The sequence below is a fragment of the Clarias gariepinus genome, chromosome 3 (genome assembly GCF_024256425.1).
Source record: "Clarias gariepinus isolate MV-2021 ecotype Netherlands chromosome 3, CGAR_prim_01v2, whole genome shotgun sequence".
NCBI lineage: Eukaryota > Metazoa > Chordata > Actinopteri > Siluriformes > Clariidae > Clarias > Clarias gariepinus.
The window spans coordinates 47,790,001-47,806,132 of NC_071102.1; the positions used below are offsets into that span (position 1 = coordinate 47,790,001).

At 43.2% G+C, this 16,132-nt stretch overlaps 1 protein-coding gene across 1 annotated transcript in view; it reads left to right on the top strand.

Moving 5' to 3' along the window:
* The window catches only part of cacna1ab (calcium channel, voltage-dependent, P/Q type, alpha 1A subunit, b), a 136,152-nt gene that overhangs the window by 36,661 nt on the left and 83,359 nt on the right, over window positions 1-16,132 (top strand). The window contains exons 25-29 of the mRNA XM_053491779.1: window positions 581-680; window positions 5,479-5,639; window positions 7,821-7,961; window positions 8,143-8,344; window positions 8,466-8,630. Coding sequence (XP_053347754.1) covers window positions 581-680; window positions 5,479-5,639; window positions 7,821-7,961; window positions 8,143-8,344; window positions 8,466-8,630 — 769 coding nt within the window. The remainder of the gene's footprint in view (window positions 1-580; window positions 681-5,478; window positions 5,640-7,820; window positions 7,962-8,142; window positions 8,345-8,465; window positions 8,631-16,132) is intronic.

A 16,132-nucleotide genomic window follows, 5' to 3' on the forward strand; every position in this document is an offset into this window, starting at 1 on the left:
AGTAACAGATGGAGTACAGTCAGTAAGTGTCTGATGGGATAAGAGCCCAGTGAGATGTGTGTCATAACAGAGTGGCAATGCATGGCAGTATATTCCATTTTCCTGCAGGAACACACAGTAATCACAGTTGGTGAAGTTTACACATGAAGTGTGTTATTTTGTCATACGTGAGTGTGTTACTCGTCTTTGTCTCCTGGTTTGAGCTTTTCTGAGTTCTTCTGGGAACAAAATGCAGTTACCTGAGCACCTCCCTCACCCCCACCAACATCATTAACCCAGACCCCTCATCTCTAACTCGCTGCAATGACAAAGACAGAAATAAAAAGAAAATGAAATAAAGGTTGGTTCATGATGATGTCACAGTGCTATGCTAAAGGAATGCACACATCAGCCAATCAGACTTCTTTTTATTTTATAAATCAATGTAAAACATGATCATCATAGAAGTGCAAAATCAATGTAGTTCCTGTACTAAGTGCATATGTATTCACTTTTGTGTGCACGTGTTTTTGTGTGTGCGCGGGTGTGTGTGTGTGTGTGTATGTGTGTGTGTGTGTGCAATGCACCTGCCATTCTGTAGGGGAAGCAGTAAAGGCAAAGACATCAGCATCATTAAATCCCTACGAGTGTTACGAGTCCTGCGACCACTCAAGACCATCAAACGTCTCCCTAAGCTGAAGGTAAAACCTACATACCTGAAATACAGGATAAATGTACACATGCAAAGTACAGAACAAACTTACACACCTAAAAACTATGTTAATCTTACACACCTGAGGTACAGCTTAACTCAGTTATTATTTAAAAAACTGACTGTAAAGTACTGTGTAAAACTCCTTTATCACCACTAGGGCTGAAACGATTTCACAAGTAACTCCAGTAATTCGATTAAAAACAATGATCGAGGCAAAACCTTCTGCCTCGAAGTTTATTTTAATTAATATTAAAAGCTTGCGTTAAGTTTTTGAGCAGTTATTTGTTTGGCGTGACACAGCGTGCTTCCGGATGCCAGCCGGCGCTAAACACTGACGAAGAAGAAGCGTTTACGTCCCCCACAAAGCGGAAGGAGACACAAACAGTTAGCTGCTAAAGAAGGGGAAAGTCACAAATGAATTCCGCTTCAGGTTGGGACAACATCAAATCACATCAGTCACTAAGAAACCAGTAAAGAGCCTCGGGAAGGTGTTTAACTGTAGCCTCAATGACAGAGACTCCATCAGGGAAACCAGCACTGACATGGCTTGGGTTTACCAACATGGAATCCTCCCAAGACTCCTCTGGCCCCTGCTCATCTATGAGGTCCCCATGACTGTGGTTGAAGGTTTTGAGCAGAAGGTGAGCAGCTATCTACGTAGATGGCTGGGATTGCCATGTAGCTTGAGTAACATCGCCCTGTATGGGAATACCAACAAGCTTAGACTCCCTTTTGGCTCAGTCAGGGAGGAGGTCATTGTGGCACGGGCACAGGAACACCTGCAGTATTCTGGATCCAGAGATGCGAAAGTGTCCGGGGCAGGGATTGTCGTTAGGACAGGGAGGAAGTGGAGGGCAGCAGAGGCAGTTCAGCAAGCTGAAACTTGGCTGAAGCACAAGGCCATCCTTGGGACAGTAGCGCAAGGCAGAGCCGGACTTGGGAGTTTAACAGCAACCCGGTACGACTTGGCCAGCGGGAGGGAGAGGCAGAGGTTGGTGCAGGGAGAGGTGCGTGCTTCAGTTGAGGAGGAGAGAACCAGCAGAGCAGTGGCCATGCGGCAGCAAGGTGCCTGGATGAAGTGGGAGCAGGCGAGGGAGCGGAATGTCACCTGGAAGGACATCTGGACATGGAACCCCCAGAGAATCAGGTTTTTGATCCAGGTGGTCTATGACATTCTTCCCAGCCCATCTAACCTGTACACATGGGGCAGAGTAGAGACACCGGCATGCCTGCAAGCCAGGGACGTTAGAACACATCTTGAGTAGCTGCTCCAAGGCATTAAGTGAGGGCCAGTATTAGGCGGGGTTCCTTAAATCAATTGCTGAGGTAGTCAGCAAGGGGATCAAGGACAGCCGATACCGACAAGCCACAGCCAAGGCCATTCACTTCATCAAGGAAGGACAAAGGCCAGAGGAAACATCAAAGAGCTGCTCTGCTGGGTTGCTCTCCACGGCCCAAGACTGGGTGATGTCAGTTGACCTAAAAAGGCAACAGAAGATTCCACAACACATCACCCAGTCTACATAGAGACCAAACATCATTTTGGTCTCTAAGGCCACAAGACAGTTAATCTTGCTGGAGCTAAGAGTGCCCTGGGAGGAGAGGATGGAGGAGGCTCAGGAGAGGAAGAGGGAAAAATATCAGGAGCTAGTGGAGCAGTGTCGGATAAATGGGTGGAGGACCAGGTGTATGCCAGTGGAAATAGACAGTCTGGGATTTGCCAGCCACACCCTGAGCATGGCCTATGGTACACTGGGCATAACAGGCGTCAACCGAAGTAGAGCCATAAGTAGCAACGTGGAGGCAGTGGAGAAAGCATCCAGATGGCTCTGGTTGAAGAGGGGAGAACGGTGGGGGCGGTAGCATGCCACTTGGACACATGCCGGGGTCTGATCAGCCTCGGTCGGGTCGCCTGGAGGAGGGTGTCTGTTGTAAGACCCGAAACACCTCGGGAGTCCAGGAAACAACACTGATGATGTGTCCAAGGTTGTGCATCAGAAGATGTTTTCTGTAACTAAAAGCTGTGTATTGATTTAATGGAGCATTCTGTTGTGGCTGCAAAATGGAAAGGAGCGATAAAAATATCAGTGAACCAAAAGACGAAGAAACCAGCAAGAGAGAAAACAACAGAAATTGTCAGTAAAGGCTTATGTTACGGCTGAGCTGTAGATTTTAAAACTTTTAGTTCTGAACAAGTGTTTCTGTATAATTATTTATTTAAATGTGTGTGCTAACGAATGTGTGCTAATGAAAGCACAAATAAATATTATTTCATGTTGTTTTATAAATGTTTTTCATTCTAAATGATATGGTATGTAAACAGTGTCTGTAAAAACCCTAGTCCGGAAGCAGGTGTCATTACATTACAATAGCTTAAAAACAATTAAAAGTAATTTTAAATTAAATGGTATATTTACTATGTGTAAGTATTTCAGTAATTAATTTAATGAGCATCAAAAGTTAAAGCTGAAAAACTGATGTAATGTAGTTTTAAGACGATTTAACTTGTCCTGGGGTTTTGTCAACACCGTCAGACCTTTTTTTTTAAATAAAAAAAAAATCTGTAATTAATGAGGGCAGCTAAAAGTCTGAGGACCCCTTTATCACTTCCTTGTTCTTTGAAATGCCATGAGACCACTCTAGCTCTGGTAAGTTTTTAATATTCTTTTAATTTTATACCTACTTGTTTATACTTTGCATGTCACAACCATAGTGTGTCAACACCATAAACAATGTAATGTAAGATTTGTATGGAATTTTCTGTTATAAATGCTTAATTTAAGTAAAGTTTAAAGGTTACAAGCAATGAATGATAAAAAAGATGGCTCATGTGAGAAGCACATGTGTTATGAGAGGAAACATGGTATTTTGTCAACTCGTCAGATGTCAACACCATCAGGATTTGTGTCTGACGTTGTTGACTCTAAGACGGTGTTGACAAATGCAACGTGGAATTTCTTTCCTACATCACATGGCAAGGGTGCCCCAGATGGCATTGGAGCAACAGTTAAGAGGTGTGCAGACAGTATTGCGCTGAGAGGTCGGGACATTGTGGATGGCAGAGCATTTTACGAGATGGTGTCCGTAAAAATGTGGTGTCAAGCTACAATACGTTACCAGTGATGATTTTCAGTCCTATGACACTCTCCTCATGCCATCCCTGAAATCCATCTCTGGAACAAGTAAGATTCATTAAGTTGTAGCTCAAGGGAACATCATCCATTGTAGAAACATTTCATGTTTTTGCAGTGAGCCACAGATTTGCCAGTGTTTCAGTCCTGTTACTCACACTTTGGATGGCAACCCTCAGGACCCAGATAAAGGACCCAGACAGAGTCCTCTGGCGATGCTGATGGAGGCCATGGAGAAAGAGCCTAGCAGAGAACCTGAGGGCACAACAACTAGGATAAGCCCCGATGATACTCGGAGTGGAGACTGTCTTGTTGTCATGTACGAACAGAACTGGTGGTTGGCTAAAGCCTTAACAATAGACCCAGAGCATCAAGATGTTCAAGTTGAATTTTTTCACCCTCATGGGCCAAATGTTTGTTTTAAAAAAAAAACAAGGATGGCGGGATGTCTGCTTTGTGCCATTTACAGATATTCTAGTCAAGATGAATGAGCCATCATCACCCGTCTGTACAAGCAGCACCAGGGAGATATATAACATACTGTATCAGCAGAGGTCATGGATTTCATAGAAGAGGAACACTTGAATCGTCTGTTGCCTGGTGTTTAAACTCCATCGACTGCCTTGAGAAGTCAAATGTTAAGTTGTTGTTTTTTTATAACAGTTTCGCAATGTTTTAAAAGTTTAGCTGTCATTTTGACTATGGATGATTTGAATTGGTTTATATACTTTATAAGCAGCATATATTTAAGGTGCTGTGAACTTTACAAAGGGGATTCATTTCTTTTTCTATTGCCTGTAAAGTCTCTCAACTCCCATGAGATGAAAAATTGGTTATATAATGTGTTTTGTTCATATCTTGCAATGTTACGATATTTGTGAGAGTTCAATGTTCCTTTTAAATGAAATATTTTTCAGTTTCTTACAAGCTTGTCACCACCGTCAGTTTAGTATCAACACCGTTGATGCCTTGTCAACTCCGTCAGAATGATATATTGTTGTTTTTTTTAAAGATGAGCTGTTTTGTTCCCTCAAGAATATTTGTTAACAAAATGGTTGCATTTTCAAAGTTATTGTGTAATTTTTATGCCTCTAGGTATCACTGTTCATTATGAAAATTAAATGATAAATTGATTAGTCCATACAACCTAAACCGCAATCATTAACATTGATTAATCTAACATTTAAAAGATGATATGATTCTTTTAAAAAACGTTTTTATGTGATTAAGACAATTAAAAAATGCTAAGAGTCTAAATATCTGTGATAACTTATTTAAAAATAATTTTATAGACATTTCTATGTGTCTGATAGTGTTGACAAAAATCCAGGGCTAATCCCGCAAACCTCTAATTTATATAAAAAAAATTAAACTGGGAGATTGTTTCAAAACATGGTTACATAGCCAAACCCTCATTTAACATATATGTGTACGCTGGTTTTTAAAATAATGAAGATTTTTTTTTAGAAAATCAAAACCTGTTTTGTCCCTGATCTCAAGAATCACTGATATTTTACATTGCTGTTTAATTAAGCAAAATTAAAATTTATCTGATTACTCGATGAATTGATTACATTTTTGGTAGAATACTCGATTACTACAATAATCGATAGCTACAGCCCTAATCACCACCTCATTCTTCTGTCTCTGCAGGCCGTGTTTGATTGTGTGGTGAATTCTCTGAAGAATGTTTTGAATATCCTCATCGTCTACATGCTCTTCATGTTTATCTTTGCTGTTGTGGCTGTGCAGCTTTTTAAAGGCAGATTTTTTTGCTGCACAGACGAATCCAAAGAGTTTGATCGTGACTGCCGGTAAGATCAATTATTCACCCGTAACAAAAAACTACTACAGTGAAACCTTAAATTGCTAATAACCCGGTTGGCGACAGGGAGAGTCTTACTCGGTCGTGGTGAACTTTGAAAAAAAAAAAAAAGGAAAAAGAACTCTAGACAGCTTTCAGATACTGGAGTTTTTATATTTTGTCAGTACCACATATAGGCAGAAAAAGGTACATGCCAAACAACACATACACCTCTCTGGCAATGCCACAAATACAAAACAAAATGAAGAGACAAAACAAGGAAAACTCAGAGGCAGAGCGACCGTCTCTCTCTCTCTACACGTGCACTCTCTGACACGCATGTGCGTTTACATCTGTCGGGACAGATAAGGGGCAATAAGTCTTAAGGGTGGCTGTTACATTTACATTTAGGCATTTGGCAGACGCTCTTATCCAGAGCGACTTACATTTTTATCTCATTACACATCTGAGCAGTTGAGGGTTAAGGGCCGCGCTCAAGGGCCCAACAGTGACAACTTGGTGGTTGTGGGGTTTGAACCTGGGATCTTCTGAACCGTAGTCCAATGCCTTAACCACTGAGCTACCCCTGGCTCATACACAGATATGTTACAGATACTGTATTTTGATATTACAGTGTTTTGATATACCAGTACTAAATATCGTCGAGTATCATGTAGCACACATGCACTTTTCACGCCAAGCGTCACATGATTAGGGATGGGAATTGATAAGATTTTTACGATTCCAATTCCATTTTCGATTCTGCTTAACGATTCGATTCTTTATTGATTCCCTTATCGATTCTCATTTGGAAGAAAAGGGACAACAAATTGTTGATTAGCATCACCAATGAATGTATTAAATAATAAAATAAATATTCTTCTGTAAAATTAACAAAATACAACAAATTATTTTATGGCAATTCTACAAGAATGTCTAACATTTTCTTATAGAAATTACAATTCTCCTTTTTAAAAGGATATATATGAACTCAAAAATAGGACTGTCCGCCAGTGACAAATACAATACAGTGTCAAATGCAACTGAACTGTGAGAACTGTTAGTCCGGAGCGGATCGAAAACGCAACATTCTTTTATGGCTATTGCATGCTGTGTGTGCAAATGTTTTAGCATGTTGGGGGTATTTCCTCCCTTTGAGAAAATATCTACACTGCAAGTATTGCAAGTCTTATTTTCATGTTTTTTGGTGAAATACAACCAGACTTTTGAGCGTTGTTCCGCTTAGGCGTCAGGCTTACTATTGACTGAGCGTAAGCTACGCAACGTGCGTAAGTTACGCAATGCGCGTGATGACGTCATTCGTGCCCACTGGAATCGTTAAGGGAATCATTAGCAAATTTTGCAAACGATTCCGAAGAATTGAAACACTGGGAACCGGTTCTCAACAAGACCCGGTTTTCGATTCCATCCCTACACATGATCACAACTGAGTCAATGGTTCTTCTCTGCAGAATTGTGGGTAATCGTCTCTCATGCTCAGTCTCATTGCGAGTGCATCACTCGTATAGTCAACACCCATGCATACGTGTACCGTTTACTAGAACACTGTGACCATGTGTGTGCGCGTAAATCATTTTCAATAATTAGATTTTGTGTTTGTATTTGTCTGTGTGTGAAAGTTGTCTTTTCCCGCGTATGCACACATGTGTTATAATAAACGGTACACATGCGCGTGAAAGGACAGCTTTCACGTACAAACAAATACAAACACAAAATAAAGGTGATTTACGCGTAAACACGTGGTCACAGTGTTATAATAAACAGTAAACACGCACAGGTATTGATTATACGAGTGATGTACGCGCACTGAGACCGAGCAAAAGCAAGTTTCATTAGAGAGGTTCCTTGTTAAAGATCCAGTTTCTCTCTCTGTTATTGTGTGCCCCCTCCCTCCTTCCCTCGTTTTTACACACACGCACACACACACACTAACAGAAACACTGCTCTGTTGCATTTTTTTTTAAACAAAAAGTTAAAGTGCAGGTTAATTTGTCTTATTTTTACTTTACAGCAGTGTTTCCATTAGTGTGTGTGTGTGTGTGTGTGTGTGTGTGTGTGTGTGTGAAAGTCGTCCCACACTGTAGCTCATATTATTTGAGAGGAGGAGGAATATGACCACTCTGTGTGTCTGAAACATGCATATGTGTGTGTGTGTGTGTGTGTGTTTTAGTGGAGAGTATTTGGTGTATGAAAGTGAGAATGAGGTAAAGGCTCAGAAACGGGAGTGGAAGAAGTACGACTTTCACTATGACAATGTGCTGTGGGCTCTACTCACACTCTTCACTGTGTCCACTGGAGAGGGCTGGCCTGAGTGAGTATACACACACACACACACACACACACACACACACACACACAGGGCTCTTTATTGCGTTATATTCATTTTTTAAAACAGAATAGGCTCAGTTACTGACGGAATGCTTAACTCTCTCTCTCTCTCTCTCTCTCTCTCTCTCTCCCCCGGTGTCTCTCTTCCTATCTCACTGTCTCAGTGTGCTGAAGCACTCTGTGGACTCCACCTTTGAGAATCAGGGTCCAAGTCCTGGTTACAGGATGGAGATGTCGATATTCTACGTCGTCTACTTTGTTGTGTTTCCATTCTTTTTTGTGAACATCTTTGTTGCTCTCATCATCATCACCTTCCAGGAACAAGGGGACAAAATGATGGAGGACTACAGCCTGGAGAAGAATGAGGTGTGTGTGTGTGTGTGTGGGTGTGTGTGTTTACAATGATGTGCATCGTACAGTACACTTGTTTGTGGATAATGTTATTGCAAGCATAATCTGCGTGTGTGTGTGTGTGTGTGCATTCTAGAGAGCGTGTATTGACTTTGCGATTAACGCGAAGCCACTCACGCGTCACATGCCCGAGAACAAGCTGAGCTTCCAGTACAGGATGTGGCAGTTTGTGGTGTCACCTCCGTTTGAGTACAGCATCATGAGCCTGATTGCCCTCAACACCATTGTTTTAATGATGAAGGTAAACACACACACACACACACACACACACACACACACTTTATATACAGAACTGCTACTCTGAGGTGTGAGACAGCTGTCTGTCTTATACTGTTGTAACAGCCAGGTTTGAGTGTTAACTTGTTCTATAGACAAATTATTTTCAAGTGTGTGTGTGTGTGTGTGTAAACCGGTGCACTGCAGTGGCATGTGTTTTTTTCTTCAGAACATTTGGAGTACAGTCCTGTACACTCACGCACAACTTTCTTAATTCCCGTAAACAAAGAAATTGCTGCATTCTAGAAGATCACATCTAACAATTTTAAGAAAATATTCAAACAAAAAACAAAATGAAACACAACAAACAAAAATGTTCCTCCTCCTGTTTTAACCCATGGTAATATTTCTTTATCTTACTAGTTTCAAAGCTGGATAAATCTCCTTTAAAAATCCTTTTTATTATTATTATTATTATTATTACTAACAAAGTCAGAGCTGCAATGTCCACCCAGATTAATCTTCCCCTTCTTCATCTGTTATATTCGAATGTTTAATGTATTTACAAATGGTCTCCATATTGCTTTAAATACATTTGGTTAAGCCTTTAAAATGTAAGTTATCTTTTCTAATGGAAGGCTTGATAACATTTGTCGTAACCATTGGTTAGTACTTGGTCTGTTTGTTTTCATCCACAACAGATCCCACTATACATTTCTTGGCATAAAGCTTTTTTACTATAGTTTTGTTCCTCTGGATATAAACCCAACAGAAAAAGCTTTGGATCCAGTACTATTTCTTTTGATATTATCTTTTCAATTATGAGTCTTATATTTTCCCAGAATATTTGGATTTTTCTACATTGCCAAATACAATGAAAAAAGTTCCTCTATCTTCCATACACTTTCTCCATATGTCTGGTATATTTTTTGTTATATTTATTTAATTCCGCCGGTGTTACATATGTCCGCATTCTCCATTTATACTGAATAAGTTTGAGACGCGTATTTATGGACATAGTTTGAGCCTTAATACAAATTGCAGCTCTTGCCATGCATTTAACTTATACTTTGAACTTTCTGGTGAATTAGTTGTCAACAACTCATAAAACTCAGATATGATGCCCTTGGTCAAGTTATCCCTTGTTATAATTTTTTCTAATGACAAAAGTGAGGGTTTATTAAGATTATTCTCCTGATTAGATTAATGTATTTAGAATAAATATTTAAGTTAAATATTTGAAAAAATGTTTTCTCTCAAGATTAAAGGAAAAGATGTGAACGTATTCCAATTGCTAATGGTTCAATCGTGTGAATAACAAAGGAGAGAGCGGACATCCTTGTCGACATGCTTTGCTAATTTTGATTGGTTTGGAGATAATCCTATTAGTCCAGATTTTTGCCTTTGAGTTGTTATAAATTACTTTAACCCATTTTATGAAATTCTCTCCTACTCCAAATTTTTCTAAAACTCTAAAAAGATAGGGCCATTCGACCCATCTAAGGCTTTTTTGGAATCCAGTGATAACAGTGCTGTGTCTGCCTTTTCCTTGTTAGCTTGAATTATATTCAATACCCTTCTTACATTATGAGAACCCTGCCTTCCCATTATAAACCCATTTTGATCTTTATTTATAATATTTGGCAATAAGCTTTGCAACCTTTTTGCTGGGAGTTTACATATTATCTCAAGATCTCAATTTAATAAAATTCAAATTTAAATTCTATTTGTCACATACACAGTCATACACAGTACGGAATGTAGTGAAATGCTTACGCGACCGCCAGTGACCTTAAAAAGAGAATTAAAGCTTATAATAAGAACTAAAAATAGAATCTGAAAATAGAAATGTACTGTACAAATAGAAATATAATGGTGTGCAAATATGCATAGAAAAAGTGACTTTGTGCAAAGGTTATTAAAGTGTCTTTGTGCAATGGTCCAGAATGTAAACATAAACATGTAGTGTAGATGTGCGTGGAGTTGTCCATAGTGTCCATGGATGTATAAAGATTGATGTATGATTGATTGATTGTAAAAATTGTGAAAATATTGTGTTAATTCTGCATAGTGGTGTGGTTGAGAGACCTTATCACCTGCGGGAAGAAGCTCCTCCTCAGTCTCTCTGTGTTGGCCCTCAGGGAGCGGAATCGCTTCCCAGACCGCAACAGAGTGAACAGTCCATTGTTGGGGTGGCTGAGGTCCTTCACGACCTTCCTGGCCTTGGTCCAGCACCATTTGGTGTAGATTGAGTGCAGGTCAGGGAGCTCGGTGCGGATGATGCGCTCAGCTGATCGCACCACCCTCTGTAGAGCTCGTCTGTCCTGCATGGTGCTGTTCCCGAACCAGGACGTGATGTTTCCCGTCAGGATGCTCTCTATGGTGCAGGAGTAGAAATTTCTGAGCACCTTGGAGGGCAGTCTAAAGTCTCTCAAGTGTCTGAGGTGGTACAGACGCTGCCAGGCCTTTTTTACCACGGTGTTGATGTGACAGGACCATGCCAGGTCCTGTGTGATGTGAACACCGAGGTATCTGAAGCTGTCCACTCTCTCCACTGGGCTCCTGTTGATGATGGGGGTCTGGTAGTTCCTCACCTGCTTTGTACTGAAGTCCACTATCAGCTCCTTTGTCTTGCTGACATTCAGGAGGAGATTGTTTCTCTGGCACCAGTTCTCCAGATTTCCAACCTCCTCCAGGTAGGCCGTCTCATCGTTGTTGGTGATCAGGCCCACCGCGACAGTGTCGTCAGCAAACTTGATGACGGTGGTGGAGTTGGTAGTGGCCACGCAGTCATAGGTGTACAGAGAGTACAGCAGGGGGCTCAGAACACAACCCTGGGGGGCTCCAGTACTGAGAGTGATGGAGGCTGAGACATGTCCGCCCATCCTTACTGCCTGTGGTCTGCCAGTCAGAAAATTGGAGATCCATTGACACATGGATGAGCTGAGTCCCAGGTGCTCCAGCTTGGTGGTGAGTGTGGAGGGAATTATGGTATTAAATGCAGAGCTGTAGTCGATGAAGAGCATTTTTACATAATTCCCCCTCTGAGTGTCCAGGTGAGTGAGAGATGTATGGAGGAGATGTGAGATTGCATAGTCCGTGGAACGGTTCGGACGGTATGCAAACTGTAGTGGGTCCAGTGTGTCTGGTAGTGAAGAAATGATGAAGTCTTTGACCAGGCGTTCAAAGCACTTCATCACTACTGAGGTAAGGGCTACAGGGCGATAGTCATTGAAAGAAGCAGGATGTGGTTTCTTTGGGACAGGAACAATAATGGACTCTTTGAAGCATGTGGGGATCACCGACTGAGATAAAGAGATGTTGAATATCTCAGTGAACACAGGTGCTAGCTGGTCTGCGCAGGCTCTGAGAATGCGGCCTGAGATGCCGTCTGGTCCTGCTGCTTTCCTAGTGTTCACTCTCTTGAAGGCTCTCCTCACGTCATGCTCGGTGATGATGAACGCGCTTCCGGTGCTGGCAGTGACTTCCTGTTTGTAGCCGTTAGCGCCCCTAGCATTAGCATCGCTAGCGTCCTTAGCTGCAGCCTCGAAGCAAGCATAGAAAATGTTCAGCTCATCTGCCAGAGTCACGTCTGCGTTTATCATACCGGATGTTGGTGCTTTATAATCCGTTATTGTCCTTAATCCCTGCCACAGGCTCCTAGAGTCACTCTGTTGGAGTTGTGACTCTAGTTTCCTCCCGTAGCGCTGCGTCGCCTCTTTCACCGCCTTCCGGACGCTGTATGACGCAGCCTTGTACGGTTCCATGTCCCCCGACGCGACTCCCGTGTTGTAGGCAGCGGTGCGAGATCTCAGAGCGTCGCGGATGGTTTTATCCACCCACGGCTTCTGGTTGGGAAACGTTTTAATAGTCTTTTTTTCCACAGTATCATCCGCTAGTTTTCTGATGAATCCCACAACCGCTTCCGTAAACACGCTGACGTCATCATCAGAGCTGTTTCTGAACATGTCCCAGTCTGCGTCATCGAGTGCGTCCTGTAACGCGGCCACCGATTGGTCCGTCCAGCGCACGACCTCCCTCTGAACCGGAACTTCCTGTTTCAGCCTTTGTTTATATTTTGGCATGAGGAAGATGGCGGCGTGGTCGGATTTACCAAACGGTGGATGAGATTGTGCCTTGTAGCCGTCCTTGACAGTTGTATAACAATGATCCAGTGTCCTTTCGCACCTGGTGGGGCAGGTGATGTGCTGATAAAAGTTCGGCGCTGCGCGTTTGAGGTTGGCACTGTTAAAGTCCCCCGCTACAGTCCCAGTGTTGTGTCTGGTGCTGTGTGAGTGCCTCATGCTGCTCGCATAAGGCAGTGTCCGTGTCCGCTTGTGGTGGAATATAAACGGCGCTGATTATGACCGATGTGAACTCCCGAGGTGGATAAAAAGGACGACACATGATGGACAGTAGTTCCAGGTTTGGTGTGCAGGAGCATGTGAGAGGAACAACGCTCGCACTGTTACACCAGCTGTTGTTCACCATTAAACACACGCCGCCTCCCCTTGACTTCCCCGAGTCCCGTGTCCTGTCCATGCGGTGAACCGAGAAGAACTCGGCCAGCTGGATGGCGTGGTCCGGCACCGCTGGGTTTAGCCATGTCTCGGTGAAGCAGAGGAGATTGCAGTCCCGAATGTCTCTCTGGAACTTTATCCTGGCCCTGAGGTCATCGAGCTTGTTTTCCAGTGAATGGACATTGGCGAGCTGGATGCTAGGCAGAGGTGTGCGGTGTGCACGGGCTGTCAGCCTGTTCCTGACGCCGGCTCGTTTCCCTCGAGGCTGCCGCTTCGCGTCGCGTCCTTTGTTTTCCCTCAGGATCTCACTCGGCCAGCTCGGATCCGGAGTTAAAAATGTCGAATTGTGAGTACATTGTACACCAATAGAAACAAGAGTGTCTCTATCATAACTAATGTACTTCATGGTGGTACTTTGACTGGTTTTAAAACGCTAAAAACTAACTTAAAGAACAAAAACAAAGAAAAGGTGATCGGAGCAGTCGTGACGGCAGCCGACCTCACCAGCGCCATCTTATGTTAAAATCTTAAACTTATCGGGAGACCATCTGTTTCAACTTAAACTTATAGGTCTCATATTTTCGCATTTATTAAGAGGTTTGCTTGGTTTTGGCAGTAGAATTATCAAAGCTGAAGTCATAAAGGGTGAAAAGCTACCTATTTGAAATGCCTCCCTAAACATTTCCAGTAGTGGGGTTAGTAATATGTTTTGAAAAAATTTATACAGATCTATCGGGAGACCATCTGTTTCTGCTCGTTTTCCTGATTTCATGCAATCAATAGCATTCTCTATTTCTACTTTGTTAATTTCCATTTCCAAGTCATCTTTTTGTTCATCTAAAAGACTAGGTATAGGCAATTTCTCTAAAAACTTTTCTAAATTAATGTCATTTTTTGCATCGTATAATTCTTCATAGTAGCTTCTAAAGGCCTCATTGATTTTTATAGGGTCCACTACATGTTTTCCATTAACTATAATTGTTGTAATTGGTGTTTTGACCTCTGATTGTTTGATTTGCCATGCTATTAGTTTACCTGCTTTATTTCCTTGTTCAAAGAATGATTGTTTTTGTCTCATAAGACTAGAAGCAGCTCTATCAGCAGACAGATTTTTATATTCAGGCCTCAAAATCATTAACTCACTTTGTTTTTGTGAATCATTTTTCATTTTCTTGTAGTGATTTAATTTTTTGTTCCAATTTTATCCTCTTCTCTCGCATTTTCTTTGACAACATGGGGCATGATCTGAGATCACTATATTATCATATAAACTATGGTGAATTTTGGATTGTAATACTGAAGAAATGAAGAAATAGTCATTTTGAGAATATGTTTTAAATGTACTTAAGTAGCAAGAACAAGCTTTAGTATGTGGATTGAATAGTTGAAGTGGTGAAGGGTTTTAGTTGCGAAATGTGGAATACTGGATGGATCTGGAGCGCCGCAGGCAGCTGAAGCCGGTAGGTGACAGGGTTAATCTGGAGATTGATGTGGTATGGGCCGATGAATCTTGGTAAAGTTTCTGGAATTCTGTGTGAAGATGGAGATTTTTGATTGAGAGCCAGACCTTGTCACCTACTTTGAACAACTGTCCCGGAGGGTGTCGACGGCGGTGTTGGGTGATGTAGCTGGCGTTGGTACGTTGGATGGCACGGTTGGCTTGCTTCCATAGCCGTCGACACCTACGGACCAACTGTTGGGCCGAGGGTACGTATGGAAACCATAGCATACCTCAAATGGGCTCAAGTTGGTAGCCGAGGAGACGTGAAGGTTGTGAGACAGCTCAGCCCATGTGAGGTTGTTGGTTGGTCCGTTTCATCTGACCATTAGTCTGGGGGTGGTATTCGGAGGACAGACTAGTGGGGTCAGGGCCACTGTTGGGCCCTTGAGCAAGGCCCTTAGCTCTCAACTGCTCAGATGTGTAATGAGATAAAAATGTAAGTCGCTTTGGATAAGAGCGTCTGCCAAATGACTAAATGTAGTGGTGGAGTTGATCAGACGGCAGAAGGCCTTCCAGAACCGGGCGGTGAACTGGGGCCCTCTGTCCGAGACGATGTCTTTGGGGAACACATGCAGGCGGACTATGTGATTTCAATATCAGCTCGGCGGTGTCCTTAGCTGATGGGAGTCCGGTGAGGGCCACCAGGTAAGCTGCCTTGGAGAACCGGTCGACGATCGTGAAGATGGTGTTCTTCCCTTCGGAAACCGGCAGGCCCGTGATGAAATCCAAGGCGATGTGCGTCCAGGGCCGTCGAGGAACGGGAAGAGGTTGGAGCTCTCCGGGGGGTGGTCGGTTGGTATCCTTGGCCCTGGCACACACCGGGCACGCCTGAACGAACTCCTCGATGTCCGTCTTCATGGAGGGCCACCAGAACGCCCATTTCACGAACTGCAAGGTTCTTCAGTTTCCCGGGTGTCCGGCGACGGGCGATGAGTGACCCCACTGGAGAACCTCAGCTCTTAGTGGTTGGGGCACGAAGAGTCGTCCAGGCGGCGCACCTGCCGGCCCGGCCTCCGCAGCCTGAGCCTGGCGAACCCTTGTCTCGAGATCCCACTGGAGAGGTGCCACAATGCGTGAAGTTTGTAGGACAGGCATGGGGTCTGCCGGACGTCTTCCTCCTTTTGTCGCGATAGGGAGTCCGCCTTGGTGTTCTTCGACCCCGGGCGGTATGACAGATGAAAGTTGAATTGTTCGAAGAATAATGCCCACCGTGCCTGTCGTGGATTAAGTTGCTTGAGGTTCCAGATGGTAATGAGGTTCTGGTGATCCGTCCAGACGACAAATGGCTCACTGGCGCCCTGGAGCCAGTGATGCCATTCCTCCAAGGCCCACTTTATGCCCAACAGCTCGCGGTCCCCTACCCCGTATCGCTGCTGAGTGGGATTAAATTTCTTGGAGAAGAAGCCACATGGGTGTAGCTTCTGGTCTGGGCCTCGCTAAGAGAGAACAGTGCCGGCGCCCACATCCGACGCGTCCACCTCCAAAACGAACGGTTGGTTGGCATCT